This window comes from Polyodon spathula, chromosome 33 (genome assembly GCF_017654505.1).
Source record: "Polyodon spathula isolate WHYD16114869_AA chromosome 33, ASM1765450v1, whole genome shotgun sequence".
Classification (NCBI taxonomy): domain Eukaryota; kingdom Metazoa; phylum Chordata; class Actinopteri; order Acipenseriformes; family Polyodontidae; genus Polyodon; species Polyodon spathula.
The window spans coordinates 2,221,416-2,236,883 of record NC_054566.1 but is presented as its reverse complement, the minus strand read 5'-3'; the positions used below and the strand labels follow the sequence as shown (position 1 = coordinate 2,236,883).

The 15,468-nt window shown below is 39.8% G+C and overlaps 1 protein-coding gene across 1 annotated transcript in view; it reads left to right on the top strand.

Annotated features, from left to right (window-relative positions):
• Window positions 1-1,536: 1,536 nt before the first annotated feature.
• The window catches only part of LOC121303530 (kinesin-like protein KIF14), a 34,841-nt gene continuing 20,909 nt past the window's right edge, over window positions 1,537-15,468 (top strand). The window contains exons 1-8 of the mRNA XM_041234284.1: window positions 1,537-2,591; window positions 3,664-3,918; window positions 4,667-4,754; window positions 5,644-5,745; window positions 6,273-6,325; window positions 8,560-8,590; window positions 9,284-9,391; window positions 10,016-10,132. Of these exons, the coding sequence (XP_041090218.1) occupies window positions 1,537-2,591; window positions 3,664-3,918; window positions 4,667-4,754; window positions 5,644-5,745; window positions 6,273-6,325; window positions 8,560-8,590; window positions 9,284-9,391; window positions 10,016-10,132 (1,809 nt within the window). The remainder of the gene's footprint in view (window positions 2,592-3,663; window positions 3,919-4,666; window positions 4,755-5,643; window positions 5,746-6,272; window positions 6,326-8,559; window positions 8,591-9,283; window positions 9,392-10,015; window positions 10,133-15,468) is intronic.

Sequence of the window (15,468 nt, the reverse complement as noted above, 5' to 3'; positions counted from 1 at the left end):
ATGCTCTTTATAATAGCTGTTTAAAAATATAAGCTATTTTTAGAACTTGGTAGGGGTATATTTCATGATCTAACTTTCCCCCATCATCTAAGTACTCTTTTTCATTAACAGTAGAATGCATTATATATGATTAAACACACGAATTGGTGAAACAGTAGTTTAATTCAATTAAACGATTATATTAATTAATTTGTTGGCTCTTGAGAGTGTTTACATGGTTGTTAACGCATTAGTTTTGCTCGGAGTTGCTACACTTGGCTATTTTTTTTCTATTAGAGCAAAGTAACGCCTATACAAAGTAAATACTATTTTTAGATAGTATTATAGGATAGCCCGCAATATACGGTTTGTATATTCTTACAATAAATCGTTCATATGTGAATGCAAATATAAATATTTACTGTTAATATCGAAACAAAGACTTAAAGGTGAGAAGGTTTGTGTTGTACGAGGCTTATCCTATGAGCTTACGGTAAGGATTTTGTGCCAAACCAGAATTACAAAGCAGTGTAGGTGTTTCATTAACCGGAGTGTTAGGCAGGGACACAGGGTAGAATATTGGGATTATTCGCTTTGTTAATTTATTGACGCTGTTTAATATGAAGAAGCCAGTTTAAACAGTGAAAATAAATACGATTTGTTTGTGAATAGGAAGAACGCTGGTACATTAAATGAAATCCAGTCGAAATGTGGTCAAGTGATATTTAAACTTCGTTTTGAATAACAAAATTATGTATTTAGTTTATTGGGTAGTGTTATAGGTTATTGGTTAGTTGCTGTTGATATTTTCTGATGATTAAAAAAATAATAATAAAGTTAGTTCAGGTGTTAAAACTTCATATGAAATCCCGCGGAAGTGAAACGTGTGTGTGTATATATATATATATATATATATATATATATATATATATATATATATATATATATATAGATATAGATATATGTGTATATCTATACTGAAATAGAGATCTGATGTTTGTCAAACTGTTTAACTGGCCTTTTTTTTATTAGTTTATAAATAGGTTACTAATGTATATCTAATTTAACTCAGTTTGTTAACATGTTAATAAGATAGTTAATGAAGTAAAAAAGTTGACCCTTAAAACAGTGTAAATGACAAACCATGTTGAAAATGGTCTAATTAAACCAGTTAAACTTCTATTCAGGATCTGAAGTATTTACATATTTTACATATTAAAGGATAAGGGTCTATACAATGGGAATTTTGCCTGTAAGTCACAGCCATATTTTACTATTGAAGGTTTCTATGTGTTTTGAATTGTGTAGTCAATTTTGCAATTTTTTTTATGCGAGTGCCATCTTTTAATATTTATAATATCTAATAATGCTAAACAAACTACAGAAGACTGAAGTTATTTAAAGATGTTGTTGCATTAAAGTAATTACCATTATATTGCTCCATGTCATTTACCAATAACCTTAGAGTGGAATATCCTGCAAGGTTTGTAGTTGGGCAGGCCTGGGTTACACCTTTTTAAATTCTTTATTTTTTATTTCAGATTTTGTAGTCCTACGATGAGTGACATGTTTGCGCCACCTGCTCCTGTCAAAAGATTCTTGACCGAAAATCCTCCAATTGTAATGCTTCCCTCTGTCCTCGATGTCATTACCATGGATGATGGGCTACCAAAAGCAGTGTACAAATCTGCAGTATCAGAAGTGGGCTGTGCTGGTGAACTGGCTCGTATTAACTTTGAATCCCATCAGGACACCCTTCCCTTTTCTCCAGACACAACCCAGACCTTTTCGGTCAACTCCCTGACCTCTTCTAGTCCTCTACTGCACAGCACTCTTCTTGCTCGGAGCCCGAGGTTTCACGTTAGTCGGCACGGTCTCTTGGAACTCTCTGCCTTGAGTTCAGATGAACACTTCATGGAACGGAACCCCCAGGTGAATGAACCCTTGAGTTCTTCTCAACATCTCTCAGAAATGAAGTTTACCTCAACAGCCTTCTTCACTGTTACAAAGAGGAAACAGAGTGAGGAGGAGAACCAAGCTGACAGAGAAATGGATGGTTGTAGTTTTCAGGCTGCAAAAAGAACAGCACTTCCATCACAATCAACCTTGGATCCTATTGAGTCTTTTGGGGAGGTAAATAAGGTAGGTTATGTGGACAAAGTGTCTTCCTCAGGACCAGAACACACATCAAAAAATAGGTTATGTGAGTCTTCAAGAAAGACATTTGCTTCCCCTGTTGTGCCAGTTGACTGGACATCTGCCTTGGGGTCACAGCTTGTTAAAGAAGGTACATCTAGAATGTCATATCCTAATACACGTATGGATGTTGGCACAAGAAAGACTGTGGACCTCCCTAATCCTGCTGTATCGAGTGGACAAAGCCTAGAGGCTGTTGAGATGAAGAAAGAGCTGGGTTATGAGACTACTACGGCAGGGTTTCAGTCTGTGGCTTCCAAGAAGGATAGCTCATTGCCTGAGGATTTTTTAGAGGTGGATCAAGAACACCAAGCAAGATTCAGCCTTGGTGGTCTCAGCAACCCAGCAAAGGGAAAGCAAGACGGGGAGGACAGCGCAATAACTGTGGCGATTCGAGTGCGGCCACTAAACTCAAGGTAGGCACAGTGTGTTTAACATGTCATTGAATTGACCACAAGTGGTTCATTTCCTTAAATAGTGTTGGGATTGAAACACAGGTAGAAGTCCTGTTGACAGTTTCTATTGAAAGTAATAGTTCTGTTGTACCCATTTTGTAATGCAAAGATTTGTGACTATGGCTAAATACCAAGCCACCTTCTAAGTGTGAGTAAGTATTTTAAAATGGTGTATGGTATTGTTATTGCCATGCAGTTATAGAATCAATTTTGTGGGGGGGGTGGGAATCTACCCGGAGAATATGGCAGGCATTTCCAGACAACTTTACACTTATAACTTTTTAAAGCCTGTTTTCAAAGCTGTTTTTAAAATGGCCGCTCTAGTGCACCGATAGTGTTAGGATTGTTGCCCACACTGTCAAACAGGTAACACAGCAATAATGATCCAGGATGTGGCACAGAACAGAAAAGCCAGAGCACTTGGTATGTGTTTCTGTGTGTTTTTAAATCTCTCTTCCTGCAGTGATTTAGAGGACAGATCTCAAACCCAACTGCACTAGAGCGGACATTTTGAAAAACGCTTTAAAACAAACTTTAAAGTTCTAAGTGTAAAGTTGTCGGGATGTTAACACTGAAAAGAAATGACAGGTACATGATTTAAACAGTTGTAGTAACACGTGGGGGTGCCTCACGCTGTATTATTTGGAGCCCTGCTACTTGCTGTTTAAGGTTAGTTGCTGACTGTGAAATTGTCTGTGCATTTACCACTTTGTGTGTCATAATCAAGGGAATGGTTGGAAGATACACACACTGACTGACACACGTGGACACTCGCTGACACCGTCAGGTATCAAACATAAATGGCATGAATTAGTCATGCTAGTTCTTTTCACCCTTTTAACATAATTATTATAGTAAAAACCAGTAACCTGAGTAAAGATTAATGACCACAACAGTTTACTGTCTAATTGAAAGTGTTACTGTACCAAATCTGATTCGTTTAATCTGTTAGTAAAATTAAAATCAACTTTCTTAGACAAATGTTTTGACCAGGAAGTCTTTAATGTTTCCATTTATCTCTTTGTTTTAACAGGGAACAGAAAATGAAGGCCAAGTCTGTGGTGTCTGTTTCTGGGCAGGAGACTACTGTTCACCCTCCACAGAGCCAGCAGAAGTTCTCGTTCTTCTTTGACTTCTCATTCTGGTCATGTGATGCCCAGGACAGCTCTTACGCCAGCCAGGAGACGATCTATGAGAGTTTGGCTCGCCCTCTCCTCGACAAGGTCTTTCAGGGATATAATGCGTGTCTGTTTGCCTATGGACAAACAGGATCTGGAAAATCCTACACGTCAGTAACCCTTGCACAGTATCTACAATATGAATAATGCTCGTCGATTCACAACAGGCATTGCCTGAATTCTAGCTGTAGCTTTATTACAGAATAAGAATATGACTTTCTTTTATGTACATAGTTGAGTTTCTCTTCTGTTTTAGTTACCTGCCATAGATGTTTGTAACCCAGGCTAGAAAGTGTGCTAAAATGAAGAGCCAGCGCCACCAAATGTACAGGTATTAAGCATCCAGATTATTATTGTATTGTTGGTAATACACAGCAATGTGTAGATAATGTTGGCTCTTTCTATAAAGAATCTATTTCTGTCATGCAGCTGGAACAGAAGAGGTACTCCTGCCACATGCGTGTTGTTTCAATGAGCACGTCATCTCAGAAGTGCAGTGGAGGCCCATTTTTCTATGATTTTATTTTATATTTTAACCCACTCAGACCTCTTGGAAAATTAGTGAATGTTACAAATACAGTGTAACATTAATTGTGACCTGAGGGTCTTTTTTCTTTGTCCTGTTTCTGCATTGGTGACTGCAAAGTCTGGTATTGCACTGAATGTGGTACATACTCATTTTTAGGGATAAAATTAACAAAATATTCCACTGTGATTCTGCTTTAGTAGTCATTGTTGCAAGATATTGGGACACAAAGGGGTCTGAGTCATGTAAAAGTGTGATGTCATTAGTTGAAATGAAATGTGTAGAATGGTTAGATATCTCGTCTTCAAACTGCCTGTGTATTGTTTCAACAGAATGATGGGATACAATGAAGAGGCTGGAGTAATCCCCCGATTCTGTGAGGAAGTCTTTGTTAAGGCTGCTGAGTTCAAACAGGATAATGTAAGAATTTAGACTTTTTTTGTTACCGGGGTAAAATACCTCTAGAACTACATTCAAAACCTATGTAGGTAGAATATAAAATAAATGACAAAAGTACAGTCAGCACTTGCATAGCTGACCCTTTTAAAATGTTGATTCCAGTGACGGTAAATGGTTGCGACACATACGAACCCTTGTCCGTTTTTCAGGGAACACACAAAAAAGACACAGTGCCAAAATACATAGCTGAAAGGACTGTGTTTTAAAATATAGACTACTTTAGATGTATTGGTTTTGTTGATACAGTACTATATTTGCAAAAGAAGTATTCAATTCAGAACGATATGATTCTGAAAATATCACTTGCCAGAAGACGCGACTGTGGACTGTAATACAGTACATACTTTTAAATCTGGATACTACAGAAATAACCAATGTGTTTATTATTTAAATCTATGTGAATGACACATAACAAGATCCAAACAGTTGAGTTTGCCCGAAATATATGGCGTGCTTAACAGGGTATAAACGATGCCTTTTGTGATTGAAATCAATGAGAATAGCAAATGATATTTCTCTGATAAATGGCTGAAATAACCCTGTGTAGTGTAAGTGGTGGATGCTATGCGTTATTTAAACAGTTGTAGCAGCACATGGGAACATACAAAAAAACCTGCTTGTTATAAAATAACTCTCACTCAACATACCTTGCCATACTACCACCCAGTCCTGGGTTTAAGAACTACAGTATAGGGGGGCAGTTTAAAAACTGTTCTGAGCACATTTTACAATTACATTTGTTTCTGCTCCAGAACCTAGTCGTTTGTGAAGGTGAGAATTTGAAAGATGAGAATACTGTGAATCAACTGACATTTCTTATCCTGTGACTGTGTGCTTGTACCTGAATTAGGTGACCTGTCACATTGAAATGAGTTACTTTGAAATCTACAATGAGAAACTTCATGATCTCCTCACGTCTGACAAGGAAAAGAATAAAAACAAGAAGACATCTGTGAGTTCAGTGCGTTCTACTTGTGCAATGCTGTTCTGAGATTACAGCCCGGTGAGATCACTCAAGTCTCAGTTAAGGAATTGTAATACCAGCTACCTATGTGGGCACAGCCAGTGATCTTTATTTACCTGTCATCATCTATAAGATCATACTGGCATTGCCTTTCCAGAGAACAGGTTTCTTTGCTTAGGGTATGTCAAGTTTAAATTTGCACACATTTCATTCTACTAATGCTAAAAAGAGATAGAAGATAGTCATCCATTCCTTGTAAACATTGCAGAGTGGTCTGTAACAGATTGATTTTAATTGCTTTTTTTACCTGAACAGTTTGAGTAGATTATTTACTAGCGAGTACTGTTTTAGCTTGCACAGTTTAAACACGACATACTGTATGACACGCAGTTAATCGCTTCACCTGGGCAGCATCAAACCAGAGGGAGCTGAGCAGCTTAAAGAAGTTTCTTTAGCCTTTCTGTCCTTCTTGCCCAAACCTGATTTCTGACAAATTATTTTTTCTTTTTAAAAAGCTTCGCATACGAGAACATCCAGAATTGGGACCATATGTAGCTGGGCTTTCTGCGTGAGTATTGCCGATTGATTCATTTTAGTTTCGGGGGGGGGGGGTATTCCTTAGGATGTGAAAACTTTCTTTAACCTAGTATGGTGTCAGATTTTTTTCAAATTTTTTTTTTTTTTTTTTTTTTATGAAATTGCATGTTTCTTTTAAAATTGAAAATGTAAGAGCGGCAATATTTATGAAATTATTTAATTAGCCAGAACCCCTTAGGAAAAGAAAGGTGGGAGCTTGTGAAACAGGTTCGGAAGCTAACTTAAGGTAGGAGAGTTTATTTTATAACATTCGGTTATTATCATAACCCTGATTCCCTGAAATTGAAATGTAACTATTACCGTACGGGCATTTACCTCCTAAGGACCCGAATCCTGAATATGGTATGCCGAAGCTGCTCTCTGAGCTAGTGACACAGTCATGGCCCACCCCCGAGGGCACAAAGATGGCATATCTCAGTAATGTTTCCTTCAATCCTGCTGCAATCATGAAAACCGTGACTTGGATGGTTAATGATTACATTTTCCCTTTCAGGGAATCAGGGTTATTATCATAACCCTAATATTCCCTTTCAAGCACAGATGTAACCATTGCCCTAGGAGTGAGAGTACCAAAGCCTTCGCAAGGGTAATATTGCAGAATGACTGGAATGCTACAAGGCTAAGCTGAGAGGCTGCCCTGTGCGTTACCATACGGAAATCCAGTAACCCATCTGGGTTTTCTGAGAAGCGGCCCTTAACACTAGTTCAAAAACCAGGGTTTTGAGGATCCACGACATGGTCTGTAGATCCTAGTAAAGGCATTGGGAGTAGTCCACACATCTGCAATACAAATGTCTCCGAAAGATGCACCCTACAATAAAGCCCACGAAGTTGCCTGCCCCAGGAAGAATGGGCAGAGCTTTTTTATTGGGGGGGCTGGCAAGTTGGTCACCTCGTAGATAGTCTTTACCGTGTCTGCTATCCACTTGGACAGCTGCTGCTTAGACAGGGCTTGACCATGGGACCGCCCCATAGCAGACAAATGGTTCGGGCTGCCTTCAACTTTTCATCCTGTCAGCATAGTATGCTAGGTCCTGAACCATGCAGAGCGGATGGAGCTGTCACTCTGTCAGACTAGAAACGAGGTGGCTGGAAAGCCGCGAATTCCACAGACTGGTTGAGATGGAATAGTCATTGGCAAAAAGGCAGGATTAGTACAGAGCGTAACCTTTCTCCTGGCCTCTGTTTTATATTAAAAAAAAAACCACACTACAATTAAGTAGGCTTTCACAATAGAAAATGCCTGCATCTCACTTGCACGCTTTGCAGAGGTGATAGCAAGCAAGAAATCGGATTTAAATGATCAAAATTTCAGCTCGGCTGAACGCAGGGGCTCAATTGGGGGCTTCATGAGTGCATTAAGCACCACATTTAACCTCCAGCGAGGGACAACATCCTTCATAGGCAGCCAAAGCCACCGAACTCCTTTCAAAAATTGCCCTGCCAGGAAGTGAGCTCCTGGGGAGACTGTCCATTTTGACATGGCAAGCTGAAATAGCTGCCAGATAGACCTTTTAATGTGGATGGGGGATTTCCCCTCGTCAAATAGGTCCAGCAAAAACTGCACTATTACTGCCATGGGACAGGACGTGGGGTCAAACCTTTGAGGCAGACACCACATGTACCCATACTGGGAACATGTGGATGCTTCACTTGCATTCTACAGGGTGTCAGTAACCCTGTTGGAAAGTCTCAGATGGCTCAGATTAGGGTCAGTCTTGAAAGGGAAAATGGGATCTGTGAGCTCAGATGAGAGCAGCTTTGGCATATCATATTTAGCATTCTGGTCTTTAGGAGGTAAATATCCATGCGGTAATGGTTACATTCGTACTTGAAAGGGAACCTTAGTTACTGTACACCTTTTTAGATGATGGATTTTCTTTTCACCCTATATTGTACTTAAAATTCAATTTTAAGTTAGAAATCCCAGTCTAATGAAGCCATTGCTTCATATCTAGTGCCAAAGCAGATGAGCTCTTGATCCTTTCAATATCTTGATGAAGTTGCAACTAGGGCCCCCGGGGAGCTGATTCTAGTGTTCGGATTTGATTGACACGCTGAGTGAAGCATTGGTGGTGGGGAGCCGGGGGAACACTGACATCGTGTTTGCTGGAGGGCACAGCATATGGATATCATGTTGTATTTGTAATATTGTAACAAATGTCTTACGATTATTCATATTTTGCTGCACGTCTGTTCTCACAGGTACGTAGTTGGCTCTTTCACAGATGTGCAGGTAGGTCTAACATGCACTACATATGTTTCATGTTTTGCACAATTGATTGCAAACAGTCTAATACTGTATAGCAGTAAAAACCCATCGCATTCCCCTGGCTGGGTTACAGTGAGGTGACAGCTGTTGCTATTGTAGATGGTGTAAATGTAGATCAATTATCTTTCTCATGGGGTGGATAGTATTTATGTATTTATTTATTAACAGGCACCCTTATCCAAAGCCGCTTACAGTTGTTATATAATATCACAATACAAAGTATCACATTACAAAGAGCAGTTAAAGTACAGTAAAATCAATGGATGGTAATGGGTGTTTGCTTAGAACTGTAAATTCCATTAAGCACATAGTAAGTTCGATAGTAATGTTGGAAGGTGATGAGAAAGCAATTCACTCGCTTAAAATCCAACAGTGCTCTGAGTGGCCATGCAAAGCCAGGTGAAGTTGACTTGTATCTGTACTACATTACGGTATATTAAAAAGAAAAGTCTTTAACTTACACATATAATAGAACTTACATCATCTGAGAGAGAGAGAGAGAGAGAGAGAGAGACCTTCCTGAGTTAGTGCAAACATCTCGACGAGGCAAAGACACTGCGGGTGTAGAATGGTATATTCCCAATGCAGGTGCCAGGGTTAGCAAAGTAACTGACGTTTCCACAGTGTAACCGTGGGATCCTTGCTCTTATTCTGCAGGGCTGGCTAGAGTTGGGAAACAAGCAGAGAGCTACAGCCGCTACTGGAATGAATGACAAGAGCTCCCGGTCTCACTCTGTCTTTACAATGGTGGTGACGCAGACAAAGGTAAAGACCGTTGGTGGGATTCAGAGGGGCTTGGCGACAAAGCAGGCTAGCTCAGCAGCCTTTCAATCATGACCCCTCTGGAAGCCTGAGTTCAGGTAACAAGTAAAAGGAATTCAGTCAGGGAGCACAGGGTCATGTCCTGGCTGCCAGTTTGCCAATCTTTGCTGGGGATCCCACCGGGAGCGTTGCAAATTCTATACAGGACCACAGTAATTTTGCATTGTCTCAAAGCCTTTTCGAGCTTTACACTGCTATATTCTTGTGCAATGAAAAAGCTAAACTGATCAGCATTCTTTTAATTGGTGACTTCATTTACATGTTCTGTCCCTTCAGTGTTCATGTGATTCTTCTTGTAATTGATCTATTTTCACAAGTTTTGTGTTAAGGTGCTTTGAGTTAAACAGTTACTTTATGTATTTATTTTAAAAGAGAGCAACAGCTTCTTAAAGAATTATATGTAGGGAATCAAAAAATCTAACATCATGAAGCTCTGTTATAGCTTATGAAACCAAGCAGAATGTAACCCCTGTTTCCCACACAATGCTAATAACAAAACCGTTTTGAGAAATGCCCCTGTTTAATAAACAGGCATTCTCAGTGGGGTTTGTTTCGATTGTGTTCCAGAGAGAGACTTTAGATGGCGAGGCTCACAACCACACTGTGAGGAGTCATGTCAACCTGGTGGACCTGGCAGGAAGTGAGCGGTCCTCATCGGGTCAGACCACTGGAATGAGACTCAAGGTCAGGAATAATGTTTATTGAACTGGTTTTGAAGCATTTGCAGAGATATGCTGTATGTGAATACCAAAGACTTAAGTGTGTACAGTGGCGAGACTGCCATGGTCGATTCAGTGATCGTGATGACTCCCATGGTCCTGGCTGCTAGGTGAAATATGAGATTGTGTACTCTTTACATACCCCCAATGAGACTATAGTGGTGGCTTCTGTATGTCTGCACTTGCTATATGTCCCACTTTTAGAGTTGACATGACATAAAGAACCACTTATCTTGTGATGCAATGTATTTTAAAGTACTGGTTAAATATCAGGGGTATTATTGAGGGTTGATAGAAAGTCCTCTCACTTGCTTGAAATGACCTTAATAACTAACCTGTCATATGAGACTATCCAGGCTGGGCCTTGCGTCACAATTTTAGTACCCCCCCCCCCCCCCCCCCACATATATTTAGTGTTGACTTTTATCAACATTTTTTGGTAGATTATCAAAATAATACTGCATTTTCGCAATCATTAATGCGTTTTCATAATCAGGAGTTTTGCTAATTCCCATTCAGTCTTCAATTAGCTTTTATATGGGCTGTATGTGTTACATTGAGGGAACTGTAATAGAGGTGCTTCAGAGTCTCACTGTTCAGCTGCACTTCACTTCTGCTGCACTGTGACATCTGTATTGCAGATGAAAACTGTCTTGTAATAACGCAGTAATTATGAAATAATGCAATAATTGTGAAATAACACAATTATCTTATAAAAACGAAATAATTCTTTGTGGCTGTAACGCAGCAGTGGGCAAATTACGGCTCGCCAAAGGATTCTATGTGGCCTACCACTATCTAGCAAAAGGAATATGTAATTATGTTTCCCAACGGCAGACAGGAGAATTAAAAAAAACGCGTCTCTCAGGTATTTGTGTAGGATTTGTGCCTCGCTCCAGTTCATCTCGTCTGACATGACTATGTCCCTACGCAAGCCATGGTTTAGCGTAGTGGTGTAAAGACTGATGGGTTGATCCTGGCATTGTAACAGTGCAGTGTTTGAGTGCCAAGGTGCTAATTGTTGTTCTCTCGTGAACTGGGTGTGAATTGGAAGAGGAGTTTATCAAAAGAAGAAAGTAGATGCAGTGCCAAATATTCAGCAAAGAATGGACTTCAAAATATTTTTTGACTGACGTGTGGAAAAGCTGTGTGCTTAATTTGCAAAAAAAGTGGCAGTGTTCAAAGAATGCATTTTAAATCGGCATTGTGAGAGCAAATGTGCACGTACATATTGACTTTTCTGCTGAAAAAAAGCAAAGAAAGCGGATAGGTGGTTGTGAGAATGCAAAAAGAGCAAAGCCTGTTCACAAAGCTATCAGCGGCACTGGAGGGGATTACGAGAGTGGGCTAAGTGACTGCACACAATCGGCAAGAACAGCAAACCATTCTCCTGAAGAATTTATAAAGGAATACATGGTTGACTCTGTCTGTTGTGCCCAGACAAGAAAAAGCAGTTCGAACATCAGTTTTCAAGGCGAACCATTGTGAGACATGTTGAGGATATCGCCTAGAACCTGCAGTTGAAAAGTAAACAATTTCTCACATTTTTGCACTGGCGTTCAATGAAAGCTGTGATGTGAAAGACACGGCTCAGTTGATTTTCTTTTGAGGTATCACCGAAAACTTTGAGCTCACAGAAAAATTGGCATCGATGCAGACAATGAAAGGCACGACAGTGGGAAAAGATTTATTGGAGGCACAAAATCGGTGCATCTCAAAATTAGGAGTGGAGTGGAAAAAATTGTGAAGTTTGACTAGACCTGACTGGCAAACATGTTGGCTTGCTGAAAAGAATTAAAGACCAGGTCCAGGAAACAAATCCAGAACAGAGTATTGTTTTTCTACAATGCATTATTCACCAAGAGGCCCTCCTGATTGTGTTCTAAAACTAGAAAATGTCGTGGACATGATTACAGAAGTTGTCAGTTACATTCAAGCGAGAGGATTAAACCACAGGCGATTTTCTAAGTTTTAGCTTGAGGAATCTGAAACCGAGCACATGGATGTTCTGTGCCACACCGATGTCAGATGGCTTAGTTTGGGAAAAGTTTTGGAACTGAGAGCGGAGAGTGCTTTTGTTTTTGGACATAAGAGAAAGATTTGGATTTCCCATAGCTGAAGGATGCAGATTGGCTTTCTGTTTTTGCATTTTGGGCCACATGAACAAACTGAATTTATGACTGCAAGGGAAGGGGCTTTTTGTTCATGATTTGTATTGCAGTTTCAAGTCATTTATGACCAAGTTACTGTAACAGCAGTCTACTATTCATGGGAGTGCTGGTGGGTATTGGTGACACACACAAAACAGTAACAGCTGCTCCAAACACAAACTGAACTTCACTCCTACTCAGCTTGCTTCACTCAAACTGAATTAGTTTTCCTCCTGTTTAAAGACGCATTCTCTCCTTCTCTCTTGCCTGAGCCCGCTCTTCACCCATTGACCCATCGAATGCCCTGCTCAGTGATGTCACCACATTCTCACTCTCTCACACACACAGACTGGTTGGCACTATCCAGTGTTACAGGCTAGTTCTCACCCCAGGTGAGTTCTGTCCTAGGCTAATTCTTACCCCGGTACTCTTCTGGGAAGGTGAACATTAGCCCAGGCCAATTCTCACCCCAATATTCTGTACGTAGCATAATCGTTTCCATTGTACGATAACTAATCTAAGCTAATTGGCGGTAGGACATATATTTGTGAATGTACTATCAAAAATATGGGGGGGAAAAAAAAGACGGATGTAGACAAAATAAGCAACAGTTATTGAACATACTAGTGTGAACAGTAATAGAACCTGCTTGTCTGCCTGCTTCTGCCGTGGTGACAACACGAATCCATGTCACAGTTCCTTATACAATAAATGCCTAACAAAACAGTTGACTAAAGCTGCTGTTAGTCTAAAATGCAGACAAATCAAATCATTTTGTGTATGGCCCCCGACAGCTCACCAAAACTTGAAGTGCCCCACCCCCGGCCAAAATTGCCATCCCTAATCTAATGAGCCTCTGTACTAAACTAATAGTTGAAGTGCTTTTTTTTTTTTTTTTTTTGTAGTGTATATATTAGCATATTGTCAAAGGACATGTGTGCTGCGTAAAGAACGGTTTACACAGGGTCAGAGCTGCTATTCACATTCTGGAACGAGAGTGAGAATCGCACACACATCTGGAACAACGATACGTGCTTCAGGGCGCGCAAGCTTAAGTGGGCGTGGTTTAGGTAAAAAATAAGGATTCCCACAGATACGCGGAAGATATTAACATTCTGAAACAGCAAAAGACGAGGAGACGCCACGCATAAACTACTTGGCCTGAGAGCAGGAGTAAGGGGCGTGTAGGAGCTTCAGCTTAGTGGCCATGAGTAGTAAACACAGTTAAAGACAACCACAATTTATGATTAAAACACAAGTTATGTGAAACAATTGCTAGTAATAATACTAATAAACTATTAACTTTTTTGTGTTGTCTGTTAATTTTTATTTTATAGCAATGTACGTGTTTACTTCTGTTTCATTTCAAACTCTGACGTTTTGCGTTTGTTTTTAGGAACTAGGAAAAATAAAAAATAAAAACGTTAATTCGTTCCTCCAGTGAAGCTGCTGCAGTTGCCTGCTTTTGTTTTTCTCCAGGTAGTCAGCCATCATCCTATTGCAATCCAACATGGTATATTTGTCAATGAGCCAAGGGCTAATTTACAAAACTAAGGTAGCAGTGTTGTTGTGATCGTGAAACTAAGCTGACAAGTGTGTGGTGTTTCAAGTTTGTTCGTTTTTTACAAGCACAAATATGCCTGCTTAACTGAAACTGTTTTGTTTTTTTTATCACTGAAGGGTTGCATTTATCGTCATATAATGGTGCAAAAGTACTGTGATACAAAACCACAAGATTTTTTAGCCGGAAGAAGCCGGTTGTTCTGTGTTGAAACGTCGCCACTGTGTGAAATCAGCAGAATATTTTGGGAGTGTTATGTGAACCCTTGTGTGAGTGATGACGGTCGCTTTGCATATCTGCAATTACTGTTGTCGGTGTGCTTCTGTGTAGCTGTACAATTAAATATATCATTCAATTTAAGATGTTACAAAATAGTGATGGGTTTGTTTTTTTGTGGGTGTTTTCTTGCATTGCTAATACAATACTGTAACATTCTCCAAAATGTGTTTTGATTTGTGTATTTAACCTACTTTCACTTATTCAGCATACTTTCAGCAAAGTATTTTTTGGCCCGACTTATGGTTGTTGTTGAAAATAAATGTTCTTTCGCTCTTTAAAACAAATGTTATAGCTCAAATTATAGTTGACATGTTATACTGTTAGTTGTGTGAGAAATGCTAGTCAAACGCAAGCTCTGGGCACCTTTATTTAGCCATTCAGAGGCATGTCTTTGTTCAAACCATATTTGCACTCCAGAGTCTGGAGCCCACAACCAGCTGCGCGGCAGAGATTTCTGTATGTGTGCGCATATTGTGGGGGAGCGGGTTTCGTGCCTCGCAACAAGTGCGTAGATCCAGGCTGCACAGGGTTTACATGCTTTTTTGAGAACAAACCCCTAAATGATGTTCAAATGTCTAAATGCAAAAAGCTTCATATTTTTATTTATTCATTTTTTAAATCTAAACATATGCAGTATTGCCATGTTGTGACATGGATGGTTGTAGGGTGATGTCAGACCAGGAAGGATCACAAACAGTCAGGATTGCGAGGTATACAGAGCGCATATTTATTGTAAATAAGCAAAACGTTTAAACAAACAATGACACATTGGCTAAACAAATAGATAAACAAGTCACGCACTGGTTCTTCCAGCACCTGTAGTAATTGTGTTCTTTTTCTATCTCTCCTCTCTCTGTCTCTCTCTCTCTCTCTCTCTCGTACCTCCTCTCTGTACACCCAACCCCATGTGTGTGAAACATTCATTGTTTTATACAGCTGTGCAGAGACCCGATTTGCTAACCAATCATTCAGTTGAATCTTGGCACAGTCTGCACGTGGAGTAATTGTACACTTCCCGTACCCCCATACAAATACCTGTTTTAATCTGCGTGTGAAGTGGTTGTGCATTTCCCTGTGCCTAAATACAAATGTACATTTTACATCACCTGTGTTACATAACCCACACTCCCTGCACCACTACAATAATACAGACAACAGAAAATACACACAGGGACGGGGCACCCTGTCACACATGTATAGCCTTTTTTTTTTTTTTGTGTGTGTGTGTGTGTTTTGTTTGTATTGCACATGACAAACTATTATCCAGCACTTGAGTAATGTGTTCATTGTGATTTACCTGTGTCTTCTGTT